This window comes from Rhinoraja longicauda, chromosome 22, assembly GCF_053455715.1.
Source record: "Rhinoraja longicauda isolate Sanriku21f chromosome 22, sRhiLon1.1, whole genome shotgun sequence".
Classification (NCBI taxonomy): domain Eukaryota; kingdom Metazoa; phylum Chordata; class Chondrichthyes; order Rajiformes; family Arhynchobatidae; genus Rhinoraja; species Rhinoraja longicauda.
In genome coordinates, this window is record NC_135974.1 from 33,756,733 (window position 1) to 33,774,970 (window position 18,238).

The 18,238-nt window shown below is 45.4% G+C and overlaps 1 protein-coding gene across 1 annotated transcript; it reads left to right on the top strand.

Annotated features, from left to right (window-relative positions):
- Positions 1–687: 687 nt before the first annotated feature.
- On the top strand, positions 688–3,593 carry LOC144604707 (uncharacterized). The gene is made up of 2 exons (XM_078419357.1): positions 688–826; positions 2,959–3,593. Exon 2 carries the CDS (start codon positions 2,982–2,984, stop codon positions 3,408–3,410), a length of 429 nt encoding a protein of 142 aa, XP_078275483.1. The 5' UTR covers positions 688–826; positions 2,959–2,981; the 3' UTR covers positions 3,411–3,593.
- The last annotated feature ends 14,645 nt before the right edge of the window (positions 3,594–18,238 follow it).

Here is an 18,238-nt window from a genome sequence, read left to right on the forward strand (position 1 = left end):
GTTGGACAGGCTAGATGCAGGAAGATTGTTCCCGATGTTGGGGAAGTCCAGAACCAGGGGTCACAGTTTAAGGATAAGGGGGAAGTCTTTGAGGACCGAGATGAGAAAGTTTTTTTTCACACAGAGAGTGGTGAGTCTGTGGAATTATCTGCCACAGAAGGTAGTTGAGGCCAGTTCGTTGGCTATATTTAAGAGGGAGTTAGATGTGGCACTTGTGGCTAAAGGGATCAGGGGGTATGGAGAGAAGGGAGGTACGGGATACTGAGTTGGATGATCAGCCATGATCACATTGAATGGCGGTGCAGGCTCGAAGGGCCGAATGGCCTACTCCTGCACCTATTTTCTATGTTTCTATGTTTGTGTCTATCTCCGGTCTAAACCAGCATCTGCAGTTCCTTCCCGCCCACTTCTATGGCCGGAGCGGTTCAGCACCGCGGACAGCGCTCGCTTTGCGGATTCAACCCTCTCGCTCCAAATTTAACTCCCGTTAAGAAATTGCGATGAAAGTAATTTTATCCGGGACTCGAAAGGCTGGGAAACGTTTCCTTACGTCAATGACCGCGATCTCTGCCGTTTGATTGGCGTCACTCTGATGTAAAACAGTTTAAAAATGGCAAATAAAAGCCACTTTGGGATTGGCTTGGTGGTTTACGCTCCGGCGCCTTGGGCTTTCACTTGGGGCACAGTTGTTCAAAGTTGCCGGACTTCAACTTGTATATAAAACGCCGCCGTTCCGCTGCCACACATTTGGAATCGTTTGTCCCCAGCATTTGGAATCGCGGAGAAACAGAAAAGACAAGAGGTTTCAAAGGAGCAGATCCGCGCCGTAAGTAATGCAGCTGAATTATACCAACGGAACGATGGTATACTTAGAAACATAGAAACATAGAAAATAGGTGCAGGAGTAGGCCATTCGGCCCTTCGAGCCTGCACCACCATTCAATATGATCATGGCTGATCATCCAACTCAGTATCCCGTACCTGCCTTCTCTCCATACCCCCTGATCCCTTTAGCCACAAGGGCCACATCTAACTCCCTCTTAAATATAGCCAATGAACTGGCCTCAACTACCTTCTGTGGCAGAGAATTCCACAGATTCACCACTCTCTGTGTGAAAAAAAACTTTCTCATCTCGGTCCTAAAAGACTTCCCCCTTATCCTTAAACTGTGACCCCCTTGTTACGGCAATGACTCTAAATAAAATCCAACGGGCAGCAGAGATCTGAATTAGATATAGTTCAGAGGGCTAACGGAATCGAGGGATATGGGGAGAAAGCAGGAACGGGGTACGGATTCTGGATGATCAGCCATGATCATATCGAATAGCGGTACTGGCTGGAAGGGCCGAATGGCCTACTCCTGCGCCTATTTTCTATGTTTCTATGAATCAAATTGTCAACATTTCTTTATGGACTGCCACGTTATCTTTCCAGAATTTTGATGAGGTGTTTTTTTTTAACCAAGTGATCAGGTATTTAGAGTCTTTGTTGTATAGGCGAGTTATGAATCGAGCTGATAACAATAGACAATAGGTGCAGGAGGAGGCCATTCGGCCCTTCGAGCCTGCACCGCCATTCAATGTGATCATGGCTGATCATTCTCAATCAGTACCCCGTTCCTGCCTTCTCCCCATACCCCCTGACTCCGCTATCCTTAAGAGCTCTATCTAGCTCTCTCTTGAATACATTCAGAGATTTGGCCTCCACTGCCTTCTGAGGCAGAGAATTCCACAGATTCACAACTGTCTGACTGAAAAAGTTTTTCCTCATCTCAGTTCTAAATGACGTTATTTTGTTAACGATGCGGACGGTCGGTTTGTGGACACGAGGAACTGCAGATGCTGGGGTCTTGCGTAGAGCACTAAAGTGCTGGAGTAACTCAGCGGGTCGGGCAGGTAGGTGACGTTGCGGTCCGGATCCTTCCTGACTAAAAACATTGCCGCTCCACGTTCTCCAGAGATGCTGCCCGACCCGCTGAGTTACTCCAGCACTTAGTATTCTGGACAACGACATTGACCTGTGTTCAAAGTGGATGTAAAGTAGTCAGTAATATAACCAACGATCCAATTTCCTAAACTTGGCCTTAATTAACACAACCCATCCCATTAGTTATTCTTGGATTTAATTCATAGAAACATAGAAAACAGGTGCAGGAGGAGGCCATTCGGTCGTACGAGTCAGCACCGCCATTCATTGTGATCATGGCTGATCATCCCAATCAGTAACCCGTGCCTGCCTTCTCCCCATATCCCTTGATTCCACTAGCCCCTAGAGCTCTATCTAATTCTCTCTTAAATCCATCCAGTGATTTGGCTTCCACTGCCCTCTGTGGCAGAGAATTCCACAAATTCACAACTCTATGGGTGAAAACGTTTTTTCTCACCTCAGTTTTAAATGGCCTCCCCTTTATTCTAAGACTGTGGCCCCTGGTCCCGCAAACTAAACATCGCTTTGAGTGTGGGTGCGATAGTGGCCCAACATAGAATTAGTGTGTAGGAAGGAACTGCAGATGCTGGTTTAAATCGAAGATAGACACATCATATTATTAAAACATAGAATTAGTGTGAACAGCATGGACTCGGTGGGCCGAATGGTCGTTTCCCGTGTCGTATCTCTAAACGAAACGACCCGGACAATGGGAGCAGCGATAGTAGTAGGAATTGGCTAATCTTGTGCAGAAGAGCCGTTTGTTGTAAAGAAAAGAAGTTGTTATTGGGTCTGAAGAGGAATCAGTGATAAGCGGGGACGATTATAAGTTGTATCCTAACCAATCTGAAGAAGGGTCTCGACGCGAAATGTCTCCCATTCCTTCTCTCCAGAGATGCTGCCTGTCCTGCTGAGTTACTCCAGCATTTTGTGTCTGCCTTCGGTTTAACCCAGCGTCTGCGGTTGCTTCCTACATAGGAAGTTTGGGAAGCTATTGTGGTAATGACCGCTTGTGATGTTTCTGTATTGTAGAGCTCGGATCACATCGTGCCACCATGAACGCGTTATTCCTGGCAACATCATTCTTCGTGCTCGGCTTTCTTCCCGCGAAAGAGTCACTTCCTATCACATCAACCAAGCAGGTTGATAACTACAGCAGCAAAGAAGCGGGCTCGGAACCCGAACAGTGGGAGTACAGTGACGAGTCGCCACATCACCAGAATCCACTTCAAGCAACACGGGGAGACTCGAGGGACCCGACCGCGGCGCAGGAACCGACCCCGGTCACTCTGGGCAATGTACTCTCAAATGGCCAGAATGGTGGCGAAGTTGACTCGCTCCGCTACAAGAGATTCCACACCAAACCCAACTCTCTCGACCTCACCTTTCACCTATTGAGAGAATTTCTGGGAATGGCCAGAGCGGAGAAAATGGCCCAAAAAGCCAAGATGAACAGACTGATTATGCAGAGCGTAGGGAAATAATTCAACACTATTAGAGTCTACACGTTAGAGTTAGTTAGCCGATGGTCGTGTAACGTGTGTTATGTCAAAAACACTGTTTAAATCCAAAATTCATTCCACACAGCATAAATTGTCATCGTTTTAAACGTGCAGCGAAATATTTGCACAACTGGTTACCTTAAAGAGCGTACAATTAACCACTTTTCGCCACATTGTTTGATTTCTGCTCTCTGGTATTAGTGTTTGTATTTAATTACTCGACTAATAAAAAAAACAGCAAAATTGCATCGGCATTTGACGTTCTTCAAAACTAGTCTTGTTTTTCACGATGTATGTGCGTACAGCCGATCCCGGAGAGATTTGTCCCACTGAAAAAATATGTATCTGCCAAATCACTGGTGCAAACTACATGGTTTATCGGGTAGAAATAAAACAAAATGCAGATGCTGGTTTTGTGCCGAAGATAGACACAAAGTATTGGAGTAACTCGGCGGGTCAAGCAGTATCTCTGGAGAACATCGATAGGTACAAAGTGTTGGGGTAACTCAGTGGGTCAGGCAGCATCTCTGGAGAACATGGACAGACGGCGTTTCGGGCTCGGACCCTTCTTCAGTCTGACTGAAACGGCACCTATCCATGTTCTCCAGAGATGCTGCCTGACCCGCTGAGTTACTCCAGAGATGCTGCCTGACCCGCTGAGTTACTCCAGCACCCTGTCTGTCTTTGGTTTGACTGGTACTTCGGTACCCACTTAATCGATTAGTGAGGGTGTCAGGGGTTATGAGGAGAAGGCAGGAGAATGGGGTTGGGAGGGAGAGATAGACCAGTCATGATTGAATGGCGGAGTAGACTTGACGGGCCGAATGGCCAAATTCTGTTCCTAGAATTTATGAAACCGCCTGTGTTGAAGTGAACATCGTAAGGACATCATATGAATGAATTTAGATAACCGTGCCTTATTTTCCAAACTATTCAAGACTACCAATCAGACTATTTAGTTAGTCTAGGGTCATCAGCCATGAGAGTGATCAGCCATGATCGCATTGAATGGCGGTGCTGGCTCGAAGGGCTGAATGGCCTACTCCTGCACCTATTGTCTATTGTATTGTCTATTGTATCAGAAAAGGCGCATTTGAATCCTCCACACTGTCATTTAGAAATGCGATCCCCTCCCTCTCCCCCAGCGAAGGGGTTCGTGAGATAAAAACACTGGAAACCGGTCTCCATCCGCGCTTAGCTGGCGCCCAGCGCAATGTAACGACCGCTGATGATTCCGATCAAAACCCCGTGAAACGGGACAATGCTGATTATAGATCCGGCAGTCCACTTCGTAGCCTTTTGAAATAAGCTGAAGAGTTATTACTTCTTGGAGACTGTAAGCTAGTCCATTTAAACAATGAAAATTTAAGAAACAGTTAGACAGGTACATGAATAGGACAAGTTTGGAGGGATATGGACCAAGCGCACGGTGTGGGCAAGTTGGGCCGAAGGGCCTGTTTCTGCACTATATCACTCTTTGACTATGTATAACACGACACAGAGTACCGTACTCCTTCCCACTAGATTTTTTAATTTTAAAGAAGAAAACATTTACTTACCTTTATGGGCACCGACTTCCCTTTTGCGTTGGACTAAACTCAAACGAATTGGTAAATAATCTATTATTGTAAACACTTGAGACCTACATTTGTAAAAGCGGTTTCAAGAGGGCATTCTCGGCGACAATCCTTCTACCAATTGAAGCTTAATTGGACAATTACTACCGAGAGAGCAGATTTAGTTCATCAGCTTGTCATGTCACGGTTAAGAAGTCAATGACCAACTTGCGGCCATCCTCGGCGATGGCGATGGAAATTATTACAAAAGAAGGTAATTGGACAGGTTTAAAACATATTAATTTAGTGAAGGACAAAACACGAAGCGCTGGGGGAACGCGGCAGGTCAGGCAGCATCTGTGCAGAGAATTCGTCAGACGACGTTTCGGGTCATGACTGGAATTTAGAAGGATGAGAGGAGATCTTATCGAAACGTATAAGATTATTAAGGGGTTGGACACGTTAGACGCAGGAAACATGTTCCCAATGTTGGGGGAGTCCAGAACAAGGGGCCACAGTTTAAGAATAAGGGGTAGGCCATTTAGAACTGAGATGAGGAAAAACTTTTTCAGTCAGAGTTGTGAATCTGTGGAATTCTTTGCCTCAGAAGGCAGTGGAGGCCAATTCTCTGGATGCTTTCAAGAGAGAGTTAGATAGAGCTCCTAAGGATAGCGGGGTCAGGGGGTATGGGGAGAAGGCAGGAACGGGGTACTGATTGAGAATGATCAGCCATGATCACATTGAATGGCGGTGCTGGCTCGAAGGGCCGAATGGCCTCCTCCTGCACCTACTGTCTATTGTCTATTGACTGGACCTTTCTTCGGGACAAGGTGGTCTTCAGGCCAAGGTCTCGACCCACAATGTCGTTGTCCATTCCCTCCACCGATGCTGCCTGCCCGCCCCCGCTGAGTTCCTCCAGCACTTTGTGCTTTGCTCATGATTCCAGCATCTGCAGTTCATTGTGTCCCAATTTTAGCGATGGAATAAGCTGGACGTCATCACCACAGGCGTTGGGCATTATGTTTTAAAGAGGTGACAAAGTTTGCAGCCGAGATCAGACACGAGGTCATTAAATTGTCGGGGAGGCGGGTAAGTTTTGTCATCGAGAATGAGTCGGTGGTAGTCACTCGCCGTCGCTCGGCGGTCCCTAATCAGCCCACCGCCAACTGGCCAGCATAGAAACATAGAAAATAGGTGCAGGAGACGGCCATTCGGCCCTTCGAGCCAGCACCGCCATTCATTGTGATCAGGGCCGATCATCCACAATCAGTAACCTGTGCCTGCCTTCTCCCCATATCCCTTGACTCCACTAGCCCCTATAGCTCTATCTAACTCTCTTTTAAGCATGCTGAGGAAAAACTTTCCTTTAAAAAATAAAATGTAGGTCGTGTGGAGGCAGGAGTGAGACGGTCCTTGCACTAGTAACCGTCATCGGGAAGTAATCGTGTGTAACTAACCCTCTAAGTTTTGTATGATATTGTTTTAAATTGATGTTACATTTACAATTTACGGGAGAAGACGGCAGGGGAAGAGAAAATACATTCTGGCCTTCCATCACAGTGAGGAGGTGACTGGAGGAGACTGGCTGGGATGAATGTTACTTTTTGTTTCTTTTTGTTTGGTGTTGGTTTGTGATTGTGTGTGTTATTGCTTATTTTTATTGCTCTTATTGTTGGACTGTGGGTAATCTTTCATTTCACTGCACATTTATGTGTATGTGACAAATAAACTTGACTATTGACTATTGAATTCACTTGATGTGTGCATATGTGTTGGGCAAGAGGGTGTTTAGGTTTAGTTCTGCCAAATAAATAGAAGTGCTGTAGTATTTAATGCAACCACTGCATTCATTGGCCATCAGTGCGATGTTGTAGCAATGTTTCTGTTTATTTCCAGGCAAACAATAAATGATAGTTTTGTTTTTTTTAAACTGTAAAATCTCATTTTTTCCCCCTTAATCTCAAATAATATTAAAACAAGATTAAACCTACAAGTAGGCCAAATCTATACCACATAAATTATAATTTATAGTTATCCCCTTTATCCTGTACCTATACATTGTGGGCAGCTTCGTTGAGATCGTGGAAAGTCGTTTGGAGAGACACAAAATGCTGGGGTAACTCATCGGGCAGGCAGCATCTATGGAGAAAAGGAATAGGTGACGTTTCGGGTCGAGACCCTTTTGGATGACTGGGTAGCGTACAAAAAAAGCTTCTTCACTGTACCTCAATACACATGACAATAACAAAATAAACCAAACTAGTCCCTTCCATAAACTAGAGTACAGTCCCGATCCTCCAACCAACCTCATTGTTGACATTGAACTTTTTTCTCAAAGTTTAATATTACATCGCAGAGAGTATGTTCTACACTCTGGTATTTTTCTCTTCACTGTCTTTTGTACTTAGCTTGTTTGTATTCTGATATAGCATTATTTGATTGAATCGCCCACAAACAAAAGCTTTTTCACTGTCTCTCAGTACACATGACAATAATAAACCTAATCCTAAAACAGCATCTACAGTTCTGATAAAGGGTCTAAACCAGAAACGTCACCTATTCTTTTTCTCCAGAGATGCTGCCCGACTGGCTGAGTTGCTCCAACATTTTGTGTCCATCTTTGGTGTAAACCAGCATCTGCAGTTCAGTGTAGTTTATTGTCACGTGTACCGAGGTACAGTGAAAAGCCTTTGCTGTGTGCTAACCAGTCAGCGGAAAGACAATACATGATTACAATCGACCCATTTACAGTGTACATAAGGGAATAACGTTTAGTGCAAGGTAAAGGTCCGATCAAAGATAGTCTGAGGTTCACCAACGGGATAGATAGTAGTTCAGCACTGCTCTCTAATTCCTTCTTACGCTACATTTACATAGTGCCTTGGCACTAACTAAAAACATAGCACAAAAAGTAAGGACATTTGTGTTTGGTAGATTATTTCTTTGTTGTAACAATGCTTCTTGGCAATAAATCTTATACCGTTGGAAAGCCTGTTTATTTCCCTTTTAAATGGTGCCACAGTTGTAAGGAACATGCATTTGTGGGACGAGCAGCAGAGCTGAGTATATGGGTTGCGCCCATGAAAAATTTGCCAAATCTTCTCTGCCAATGCCAAACAGCTTATTCTGCCATTGACTCTTGTTCGGTGTTGTTTGGTGGATTGGATGATTGAAGTCTGAAGAAACAAGACATATTGGCAATTTAACAATTTATTCATTTAATAAACAGGAGCCTCAGTAGCGTGTGGAAGAACCATACACAGCCACAACAGCCTGGCACCTCCTCCTCATGCTGGTCACCAGCCTGGTCACACACTGTTGTGGGATGGCATCCCATTCTTCAACCAGCATTTGTCGCAAGTCAGCCAACGTGGTTGTGTTGGTCACTCTGGCACGAACAGCACGCCCAAGCTGATCCCACAAGTGTTCAATGGGGTTGAGGTCAGGACTGCTGGCAGGCCATTCCATCCTCTCCACTCCCAAATTCTGAAGGTAGTCTCTGAGAAACCTTGCTCTGTGGGGGCGAGCATTGTCATCTTGGAGGATAGAGTTCGGTCCCAGACTGTGGAGATATGGGATTGCCACTGGTTGCAGAATCTCATCTCGATATCTCTCTGCATTGAGATTGCCTCCCAATGATGACAAGCCTCGCCTTGTTTGTATTATTCCACATTATTTTGGAAAGTGCAGTGTGCTTTTAAATATCATTAGTTGTTTAACAGTGCCCTTGTATCCCCCCCCCCCATCCCCCCATCATCTGCAGTTATTTTCTTACACCAATGGCAGGGGACTACATTCCAGTAACACCCCCCCCCCCCCGGGAACGAAGCGCTATCAGCCGCTGACTGGCTCGCAAAGCAATACACAACGTCGAGCAACACACACAGCGCTGCCGGTTTGGAGCGTAAAGGTTTAAATGGAACACTGTCGCATTAACGTGAGGGAATTTAAACAAAGAGCTGCAGCGCCATGGGCTTTAAACATAGCGTTACCCGCCACAGCGCTATGTGCATTAAACGTAGCGCTATGGGCTTTAAACATAGCGCTATAGAGTTTGCACATAGCGCTATAGGGTTTACACATAGCGCTATAGGGGTTACACATAGCGCTATAGGGTTTACACATAGCGCTATAGGGTTTACACATAGCGCTATAGGGTTTACACATAGCGCTATAGGGGTTACACATAGCGCTATAGGGTTTACACATAGCGCTATAGGGTTTACACATAGCGCTATAGGGTTTACACATAGCGCTATAGGGGTTAAACAGCGCTATGGGTCATAGACTGTCCGGGAACATTCTCATCTAACATCCTGTCACCGCTATAACATCTTTAACAATCGACTCGATCTTCTTCCCCACTACCGATGTAAGGCTAACTGGTCTATAATTCTCTCTCCCTCATTTCTTTAAAAAAATGGAGTTACATTGGCTACCCTCCAGTCCACAGGAACTGATCCAGAGTCGAGAGAACATTGGAAAATGATCACCAATGCATCCATGATTTCCTGGGCCACCTCCTTGAGTACTCTGGGATGCAGACCATCAGCCCTGGGGATTTATCTGCCTTCAGTCCCAACAGTTTACCTAACACCATTTAGGTGCCTTCCACGTTTTATTTTTTCGCCAGAGAGGGATGAACAATTTTTGAAGTTAATCCATGCGGTCTTTAAAAATCTTTGCCATTGTATCCCCACCATCAACCCTGTAAGAGGGGGAGGGGAAGGAGGGAGGGGAGGGGAAGAGGGGAGGGGAAGGGGGGAGGGGAAGGAGGGAGGGAGGAGGGAGGGAGGGAGGGGGAAGGGAGGGAGGGAGGGGGGGGGAGGAGGGAGGGGGAGGAGGGAGGGGGAGGAGGAGGGGAGGGTGCTGCACCAATGCAGAAGAGGTTTGGGCCCAACGGGTCCACTTGGTCTAGTTTATAATAAATGAACATTCTGTGAAAGAGAAAGCCAAAACACTTGAGCTTTGTTGAGGATTTATATTTAAGCATTCATTCTTTATTTATGACATAAACTATAAAGGACCATGTCCACTTCAAGCAGATTGATTATCTATTCTATAGTATGAAGAAAGATTAAGCAGATTAGCTCTCTACTCTAAAGTATAGAATGGAGAGTGATCTCACCGAAACATAAATTATGGACAGTGGGGAAATCAAGAACCAGATTACATAGGTTTAAGATGAGAGGGGGAAGATTTAATAGGAGCCTGAGGAACAATTTTTTCACACACAGGGTAATGAACATACGGAACAAGCTGCTAGAGGAGGCAGTCGAAGCAGCGACATTTAAAAGACGTTTGGACAGTTCACTGCAAAGATGTATAGGTTTGTAGGCTGATTGGCTTGGTATAATTATAAATTGTCCCCAGTGTCAGAATCAGAATCAGAATTACCTTTATTGTCATCCAAAAAAAACCCAAGTCTTTTGGACGAGATTTCGTCACCCACAGTCCAACAATAAGAGCAATAAAATAAGCAATTTCACACACAACCACAAACCACCACAAAACAAAAAAAAGAAACATCCATCCCAGTGAGTCTCCTCCAGTCACCTCCTCACTGTGATGGAAGGCCAGAATGTCTTTTCTCTTCCCCTGCCGTCTTCTCCCGCGGTCAGGCTGTTGAAGTTGCCACATTCCAGGCCGCGCCGGACGGTGAAAGGTCCGCAGCGGGCCGACCCAAGCCCCTCGATCCGGGGCTGTGTAAGATAGTGTAAGTGTGCGGGGATCGCTAGTCTGCACGGGCTCGGTGGGCTGAAGGACCTGTTTCCGCGCTGTATCTCTAAACTATACGGTACATGGATATGAAAGATTTAAAGGGCTATGCCAGAGCAGGTAGTTGGGGCAGGTACTATACCAACATTTAAGACATTTGGATAGGTACATGGATAGAACAGGTTTGGAGGGGTATGGGCCAAACGCAAGCAGGTGGGACTAGTGTAGATGGGGCATCTTGGTCAGCATGGGTAAGTTGGGCCGAAGGGCCTGTTTCTGTGCTGTACGACTCTGTGACAGTAATGTTATTAATGGGCTTGGCAGGGTAAATGAAGTGTTAGTGTTTCTCCTGGCAGGCTGAGGTGTCTAGAATCGAGGGCAACATCTCCAAGTAACGGGCTTTCCAGTAAGAATAAGCCTCCAAAGAAATTTCTTCTCCAGAGGATCGTGACCTTTGAAGTTCTCTTACCAAGAGGGGTAGTGGAGGTTTTGCTACTAAAAGTATTCCAGATCATGATTTTTAGACAGTAAGAGAATAAAGAGATATGGAGTTAATACTGGAAAATGCCATGGAAGTAAAGATGACACATGATCTTCTTGAACGGTGGAGCAGTAAAGACCCACTGATCGATCTCGGCTTGGTTCTATTTCTTATGTTCTTAACTAGGGTGGCACGATGGCGCAATGATGGAGTCGCTGCTTTACAGCGCCGGAGATCCGGGTTCGATCCCGTCTACAGGTACTGTCTGTGCAGATGTTGGCATATTCTACCCCGTGACCGCCTGCGTTTTCTCCGAGATCTTCGGTCTTGCTCCCACACTTCAAAGGCGTACAGGTTTGTAGGTAAATTGGCTTGGTATAAGTGTAAATTGTCCCTAGTGTGTTAATGTGCGGGGATTGCTGGACCCCGCGGACTCGGTCTGTTTCCGTGCTGTAATCTCTAAACTAAACTAAGCTGTTTTCCTCAGCGTGGTTCTGCATTGTTAACGCCAGACAATGGCACTTCAAACGACAAATACAGAAACGACAGTCACCGCTTAATATCTTCACGTTCATCAGCTGCAAGATCCTCTGACTCCTCTAATTCGCAAAGGCGTTCAGCCACGAAAATGAAAACGTGTGGCGTGAAGAGTCAGGTGTGGTCGGTTCATGATCCACTGCAGGTTGCACAGTGGTTACCGTAGCAGAATCTGGGCTTTCCACCTGCGGGACAAAGCAGCGTCATAAGGAATAGGAATAGAATTAGGCCTGGACTCCCAACGTCAACCCCCAACCGCCATCCCATACTGACTCGTTCAACCACCGAGACAGCTGATAGACTTGCTGCCTCACAGCACCAGAGACCCGGGTTCGATCCTGACCTGCGTGGAGTTTGCACGTTCTTCCTGTGTCAGTGTGGGTTTTATCCGGGTGCTCCAATTCCGAACAAACCACCCAAAGACATGCCGAAGGTATTTATTCACAAAATGCTGGAGTAACTCAGCAGGTCAGGCAGCATCTCAGGAGAGAAGGAATGGGTGACGATTTGGGTCGAGACCCTTTTTCAGTCTGAAGAAGGGTCTCGACCCGAAACGTCACCCATTCCTTCTCTCCTGAGATGCTGCCTGACCCACTGAGTTACTCCAGCATTTTGTGAAATAAATACCTTCGATTTGTACCAGCAACTGCAGTTATTTTCTTACCCAAAGACATGCCTGTTTGTCGTGTCATAAGTGATAGGAGTAGAATTAGGCCAATTGGCCCATCAAGTCTACACCGCCATTCAATCATGGCTGATCTATCTCTCCATCCTAACCCCATTCTCCTGCCTTCTCCCCATAACCTCTGACACATGTACTGATCAACAGTCTGTCTATCTCTGCCTTAAATATATCCACTGAATTGGCCTCCACAACCTTCTGTGTAATGAATTCCACAGATTCACCACCCTCTGACTAAAGAAATTCCTCCTCATCTCCTTCCTAAAAGAACGTCCTTTAATTCTGACGCTGTGACCTCTAGTCCGAGACTCTGCCGCCAGTGGAAACATCCTCCCCACATCCACTCTATCCAAGCCTTTCACTATTCTGTGTGTTTCAATGAGGTCCCAACCTCATTCTTCTAAATGTAACTTCAATTAAAGCGTAAAGTGTAGTTCAGTTTAAAGATACAGCGTGGAAAGAGACACTTTGGCCCACTGAGTCCACACTGAGAATTACCAGGGGAGGATGGGGGGCACCGAGAACAAGGTGGGACATAGCAGGGGGGGCACCGAGAATGAAGGGGATCATAGCAGGGACTGCCGAGAACAATGGGGGACCTATCAGGAGGCCGCCTGCTGCCAAGTGTGGTGTGTGTGGGGGGGCGGTTCGTCGTTGCGAGCAGAGGATAAAACTGTTGGATTAACTTTGTTGCTGCCAGAAACATGGCGTCTTGTGTACTACCCAGGTGAGGTCAGCTGTGTGACTTTATCGAGTTGTATGCAAAACAAAGCATTTCACTATTCCTAGGTACATCAAAGTATAATTGAATTATTGAACCATTAATCAGCTGTACACTAGTTCCATGCCCCCCCCCCCCCCCCCCCCACCCCCCCCCCCCCCCCCCCACCCCACACACTAGGGGCAATTTACAGAAGTCAATTAACCTACAAAACCTGCACATCTTTGAAACGTGCTGGGGTTTACCGGAGCACCTGGGAAAAAACCCACACGGTTACAGGGAGAACGTATAAACTTCACACCGACAGCACCCACGGTCAGGATCGAACCCGGGTCTAGCAAATCAGAGTGCGTAGCAATGAACGGCAGATGCTGGTTTAAATCGAAGGCAGACACAAAATGCTGGAGTAACTCAGCAGGAGACCCAATCCCTTCTCTCCAGAGATGCTGCCTGTCCCGCTGAGTTACTCCAGCAGTTTGTGTCGACTTTAGTAGCAAACCATAGTTTGACATTTATATCTTTTAATTAATAGCAATTGATGTGAAATTTGCAGCTGTGAAATGATGCTGATGGAACATTTATTAATATTCAAACAGCAGGCAAAATGGTAGAGAATGTTTCCACACAGTAATAAGGACACTAAACAAAGAGTATTAACACTCAAACTAGGACAGAGCATGGAGCATTAAATTTTTTTAAAGTGTAATCTGAAGAGGAATAATACTTGTTGCATTGCGAGTTAATATTTACTTAAATATTTTGAATAATTGTCCCATATTACCTTCATCGTTCAAGTCCATTCAACCCTTCCATGTACAAGCCATGAGTTCATCCCTATTCCATAAGTTGAGAAGAATGATAGTCAATGCCATTAATGAAAGGCAGAAGCCTAGTGCCTATTGAAGAATAACAGACCAGACTAGGTACATTGCAGTGAAGACAAATGACAATGCAGAGACTGTTTAATTGTTGCACCAAGGAGCACTCATTGACTTACGTGGGAACCTTGGACAATTTCACGATATAAACATACGAGATTCCCATATTTTGAGGCTCTCGTCTCTTGTATCAGTTATAATAGGCATGCAAACTCATTAGAAAATCCAGCTAAATTTGCTCCATAATCAATCTTGGAAAAGTACAAGTGCATGAAGGAACAGTGGTTTGCACTGAAGGTAGACACAAAATGCTGGAGTAACTCACTGGGACAGGCAGCATCTCTGGAGAAAAGGAATATGTGATGTTTTGGGTCAAGACCATTCTTCAGACTCCATAATGATTTGGAATTGGTCTTCTAAATTTTTTCTGCAAAATCTCTGGCTTTACACCAGACCTTTGGCATGAATCCCACACAAGAATAAAAGATTTTCTTTAAAAATATACTGCATGGACCATTAAAACATGCACCCCTCATCGTCCCAGTCCATTGCACGAGATAATTTGTTGGATGTAGGGGCAGGCAGTGTACTGTATCTGTCCATTGCAATAAGAATGTCAAGGAGGTTGGAAATCGTCATTTTAAATCACAAGGATATGGCTCGATGCAGGACTGAATCAGACTAATGAAAATGGACCTTATTTAAATCCATAAAACAACACTACTCTAGCAGAGAAGGGTACAAAGCGCTGGAGTAACTCAGCAGGTCAGGCAGCAAGTCTGGTGAACATGGATAGGTGACGTTTCAGGTCGAGACCCCTCTTCAGACTGATTGCAGGTGGAGCGAGAAAGAAAGCTGGAGGAGAAGAGGGGCGGAACAGAGAGCAACAGGTGAACACAGGCGAGGAGGTTATTTGATAGGCAGATCATTGGACAAAGGCCAGAGATTTTTAAAAACAGGTGCGAGCCAAAAGCATAAAGAGTTGCGAATTGTGAAGGTCAGGCTTGGGAAAGTGGTGAATTGTGAGTCTAGAGAAAGGAATGTAGGGGGATGGAGTGGGGAGAAAACAGTGCAAGGTTGGCCAGGGTTCAGGGGAGGAGAGTCATAGAAACATAGCAAATAGGTGCAGGAGGAGGCCATTCGGCCCTTCGAGCCAGCACCGCCGTTCATTGTGATCATGGCTGATCATCCACAATCAGTAACCCATGCCTGCCTTCTCCCCATATCCCTTGATTCCACTAGCCCCTGGAGCTCTATCAAACTCTCTTTTAAATTCATCCAGTGATTTGGCCTCCACTGCCTTCTGTGTTTTCAGAGAATTGCACAAATTCACAACTTTCTGGGTGAATAAGTTTTTTCTCACCTCAGTTTTAAATGGCCTCCCCTTTATTCTTAGACTGTGGCCCCTGGTTCTGGACTCCCCCAACATTGGGAACATTTTTCCTGCATCGAGCTTGTCCAGTCCTTTCATAATTTTTTACATCTCCATAAGATCCCTTCTCATCCTTCTAAACTCCAGTGAATACAAGCCCAGTCTTTCCAATCTTTCCTCATATGAAAGTCCCGCCATCCCGGGGATTAGCCTTGTGAACCTACGCTGCACTGCCTCAATAGCAAGGATGTCCTTCCTCAAATTAGGAGACCAAAACTGCACACAATACCCCAGGTGTGGTCTCACCAGGGCCCTATTCAACTGCAGAAGGACCTCTTTACTCCTATACTCAAATCTTCTCGTTATGAGGGCCAACATTCCATTAGCGTTCTTCACTGCCTGCTGTACCTGCACACTTACTTTCAGTCAGGGGGGGATGGGGGAGAAAGAAAGAAAGGGAGGATATATATTTTGGGGTAGTGTGAGAATCAAGGGATAAGTTTCTTTTTCCAAATCCAATTTTGCTACAGATAATGATTTAATGGGGATACAGTTCTTAGGCTAGATATTATTTCCCAAATGCTCTTGAGCCAAGCAAAAAATCCCATAAATCAAGTAGTGCTCTTTGCTGCCAAGAATGCAGACAAATTGAACAAAAGCACAAGTGAATGCCTGGGCTTGCCATTGGAATGCACGATGCAAGGGGGAACACTATAACTCTACAATGCAGAATGACCATTCCTTCAGAAGAGATGTTAAAACCTTTCTTCACTGACCTGTGATACGGGCGATGGTACGGTATTTTGGCAGCCGGGTGTTTTTAACACAGTGGGTGAGCTGGTAGCAATTGCAACAGGACTAGCCTCTGGTTGTATCAGAGTCTCTGCCACTGATGGTGATCCAGGTGCATCATGACAGGCAGCACTTGGGCTGGGACTTGTAACCAGAACGGCAGGTTTAAGCACATGCCAGGAACCACACTTATGCCAACCTGGATAGAACTTGGTATCTTCATCAACCACTGCCAACAGCTGTAGTATTTTTAAACCGTTGCCATTGCAATTTCCACTAAACAATCCATTCTTGAAAAACCAAATGCAAGAGTAGAAAGCAAAATATCAGCGATCATCAATAATGACATGGCAACATAGTTTCTCTACTGATGCATCCAGTCGGGTTTCGTTATAATTATGGTAGAAGTACTATAGTTTAAGAATAAGGGGGTAGGCCATTTAGGACTGAGATGAGGAAAAACTTTTTCACCCAGAGAGTTGTGAATCTGTGGAGTTCTCTGCCACAGAAGGCAGTGGAGGCCAATTCACTGGACGTTTTCAAGAGAGTTAGACTTAGCTCTTAGGGCTAACGGAATCAAGGGATATGGGGAAAAAGCAGGAACGGGGTACTGATTTTGGATGACCAGCCAAGATCACATTGAATGGCGGTGCTGGCTCGAAGGGCCGAATGGCCTACTCCTGCACCTATTTTCTATGTTTATAAGTTTCTATGTTTCTATGTGAAGTCATATGCTGACTGACAGAAGGACTAAGTTTAAAGTAAGGTGATATTTGGAACAAACATATCATGTAGCTTTACAATGAACAATAACTAGCGGGGCCAACAACCAGCATTCATGCCAAAGCTCTAAAGGTGACCATATAGAACATAACAGCACAAGAATAGGCCCTTTGACCTGGAATGGAAGAGACACAGAATTATCCAAAGGGAACAAGTGTGGAAATAAGACTTTGCTCCTCAATATACAGATGTGAATAATTTAGGGTAAATCTCAAATTCCAGAGGTTTGTAGGTAAATTGGTTTCTGTAAATTGTCCCTGGAGTGCAGCACAGGACTGGTGTACGGGGTGATTGTTGGTCAGCGCGGACTCGGTGGGTCCGAATGGGCCCGTTTCCATGCTGTGTCTCTGAACAAAACTAAAATTAAAATGGAAGCAAGCAAGTCAAGAAAGGAAGGATTTGGGTGGAGATTAAAAGGAGGAATTGGCTATCACAACTTGTGGAAACTTTGTTGAGAATTTAAAAAAAGTTACCATGACTCTTAGGAAAAAAAAAAGTTTCCAAATTAATATTTAACATGGCCGAGGGCTAATTCTTTCTTAACAATATCTATTTGTACCCGATATAATTCAATGTGAATTCGGAGACACATACCTGTTGTACGGCTGTTTTGGAGAGACCAACATCAGCGTTGTCTTGTGTCAATTTACTGCTTTCAACATCTGTAAATGGAGTTATGGGTTGTCCGCCTGGGAAGATTTCACTTCTGGGTGCTGGAGATACAGCCGCTGATTCCAGAGATGGTCTGCAGGGGGCAGTGATGGGCTCTACTGCTGAAACGGTTCCATCAGCCCCTGAAGGGGCAGTGTTGACTTCATGGACCATTGATATGGGAGCACATGAAGGTTCACCCATTATTTCTTCTGCGGCAGGTACTTTATCGGTGGGGTCCAGACTTGCGGGAATGTATCCTTCTCTTGTTGCTCCTCTGATATCTGCATTACAATCTTCCATTTTAAAACCAGCATCGCACAATGTCTCATTTGAATCTTCCACTTCAGGAAGCTTATCCGAAACACCTGGAAACACAGCACCTGACCCGTGTGTTGGTAGGGCCCAGTCAACAGCTGGGGGAGATGCAGCACTGGAGTCTTCCATTGGAGGGACGTCAACTGTAGTCACCTCTGACTCAGTATTAACCACCTCCTCTTCAGGCACATCATCCACAGCGCTTGCAGTTTCAACATTGGGTTCTCCCATTGTAGGGACTTCATTTGCAGTGCTCCATGTCTCAGCACTGGAATCTCCTTCAAGCTGAGGTCCTAAAGATCCAGAGGCAAGTTCTTCCTT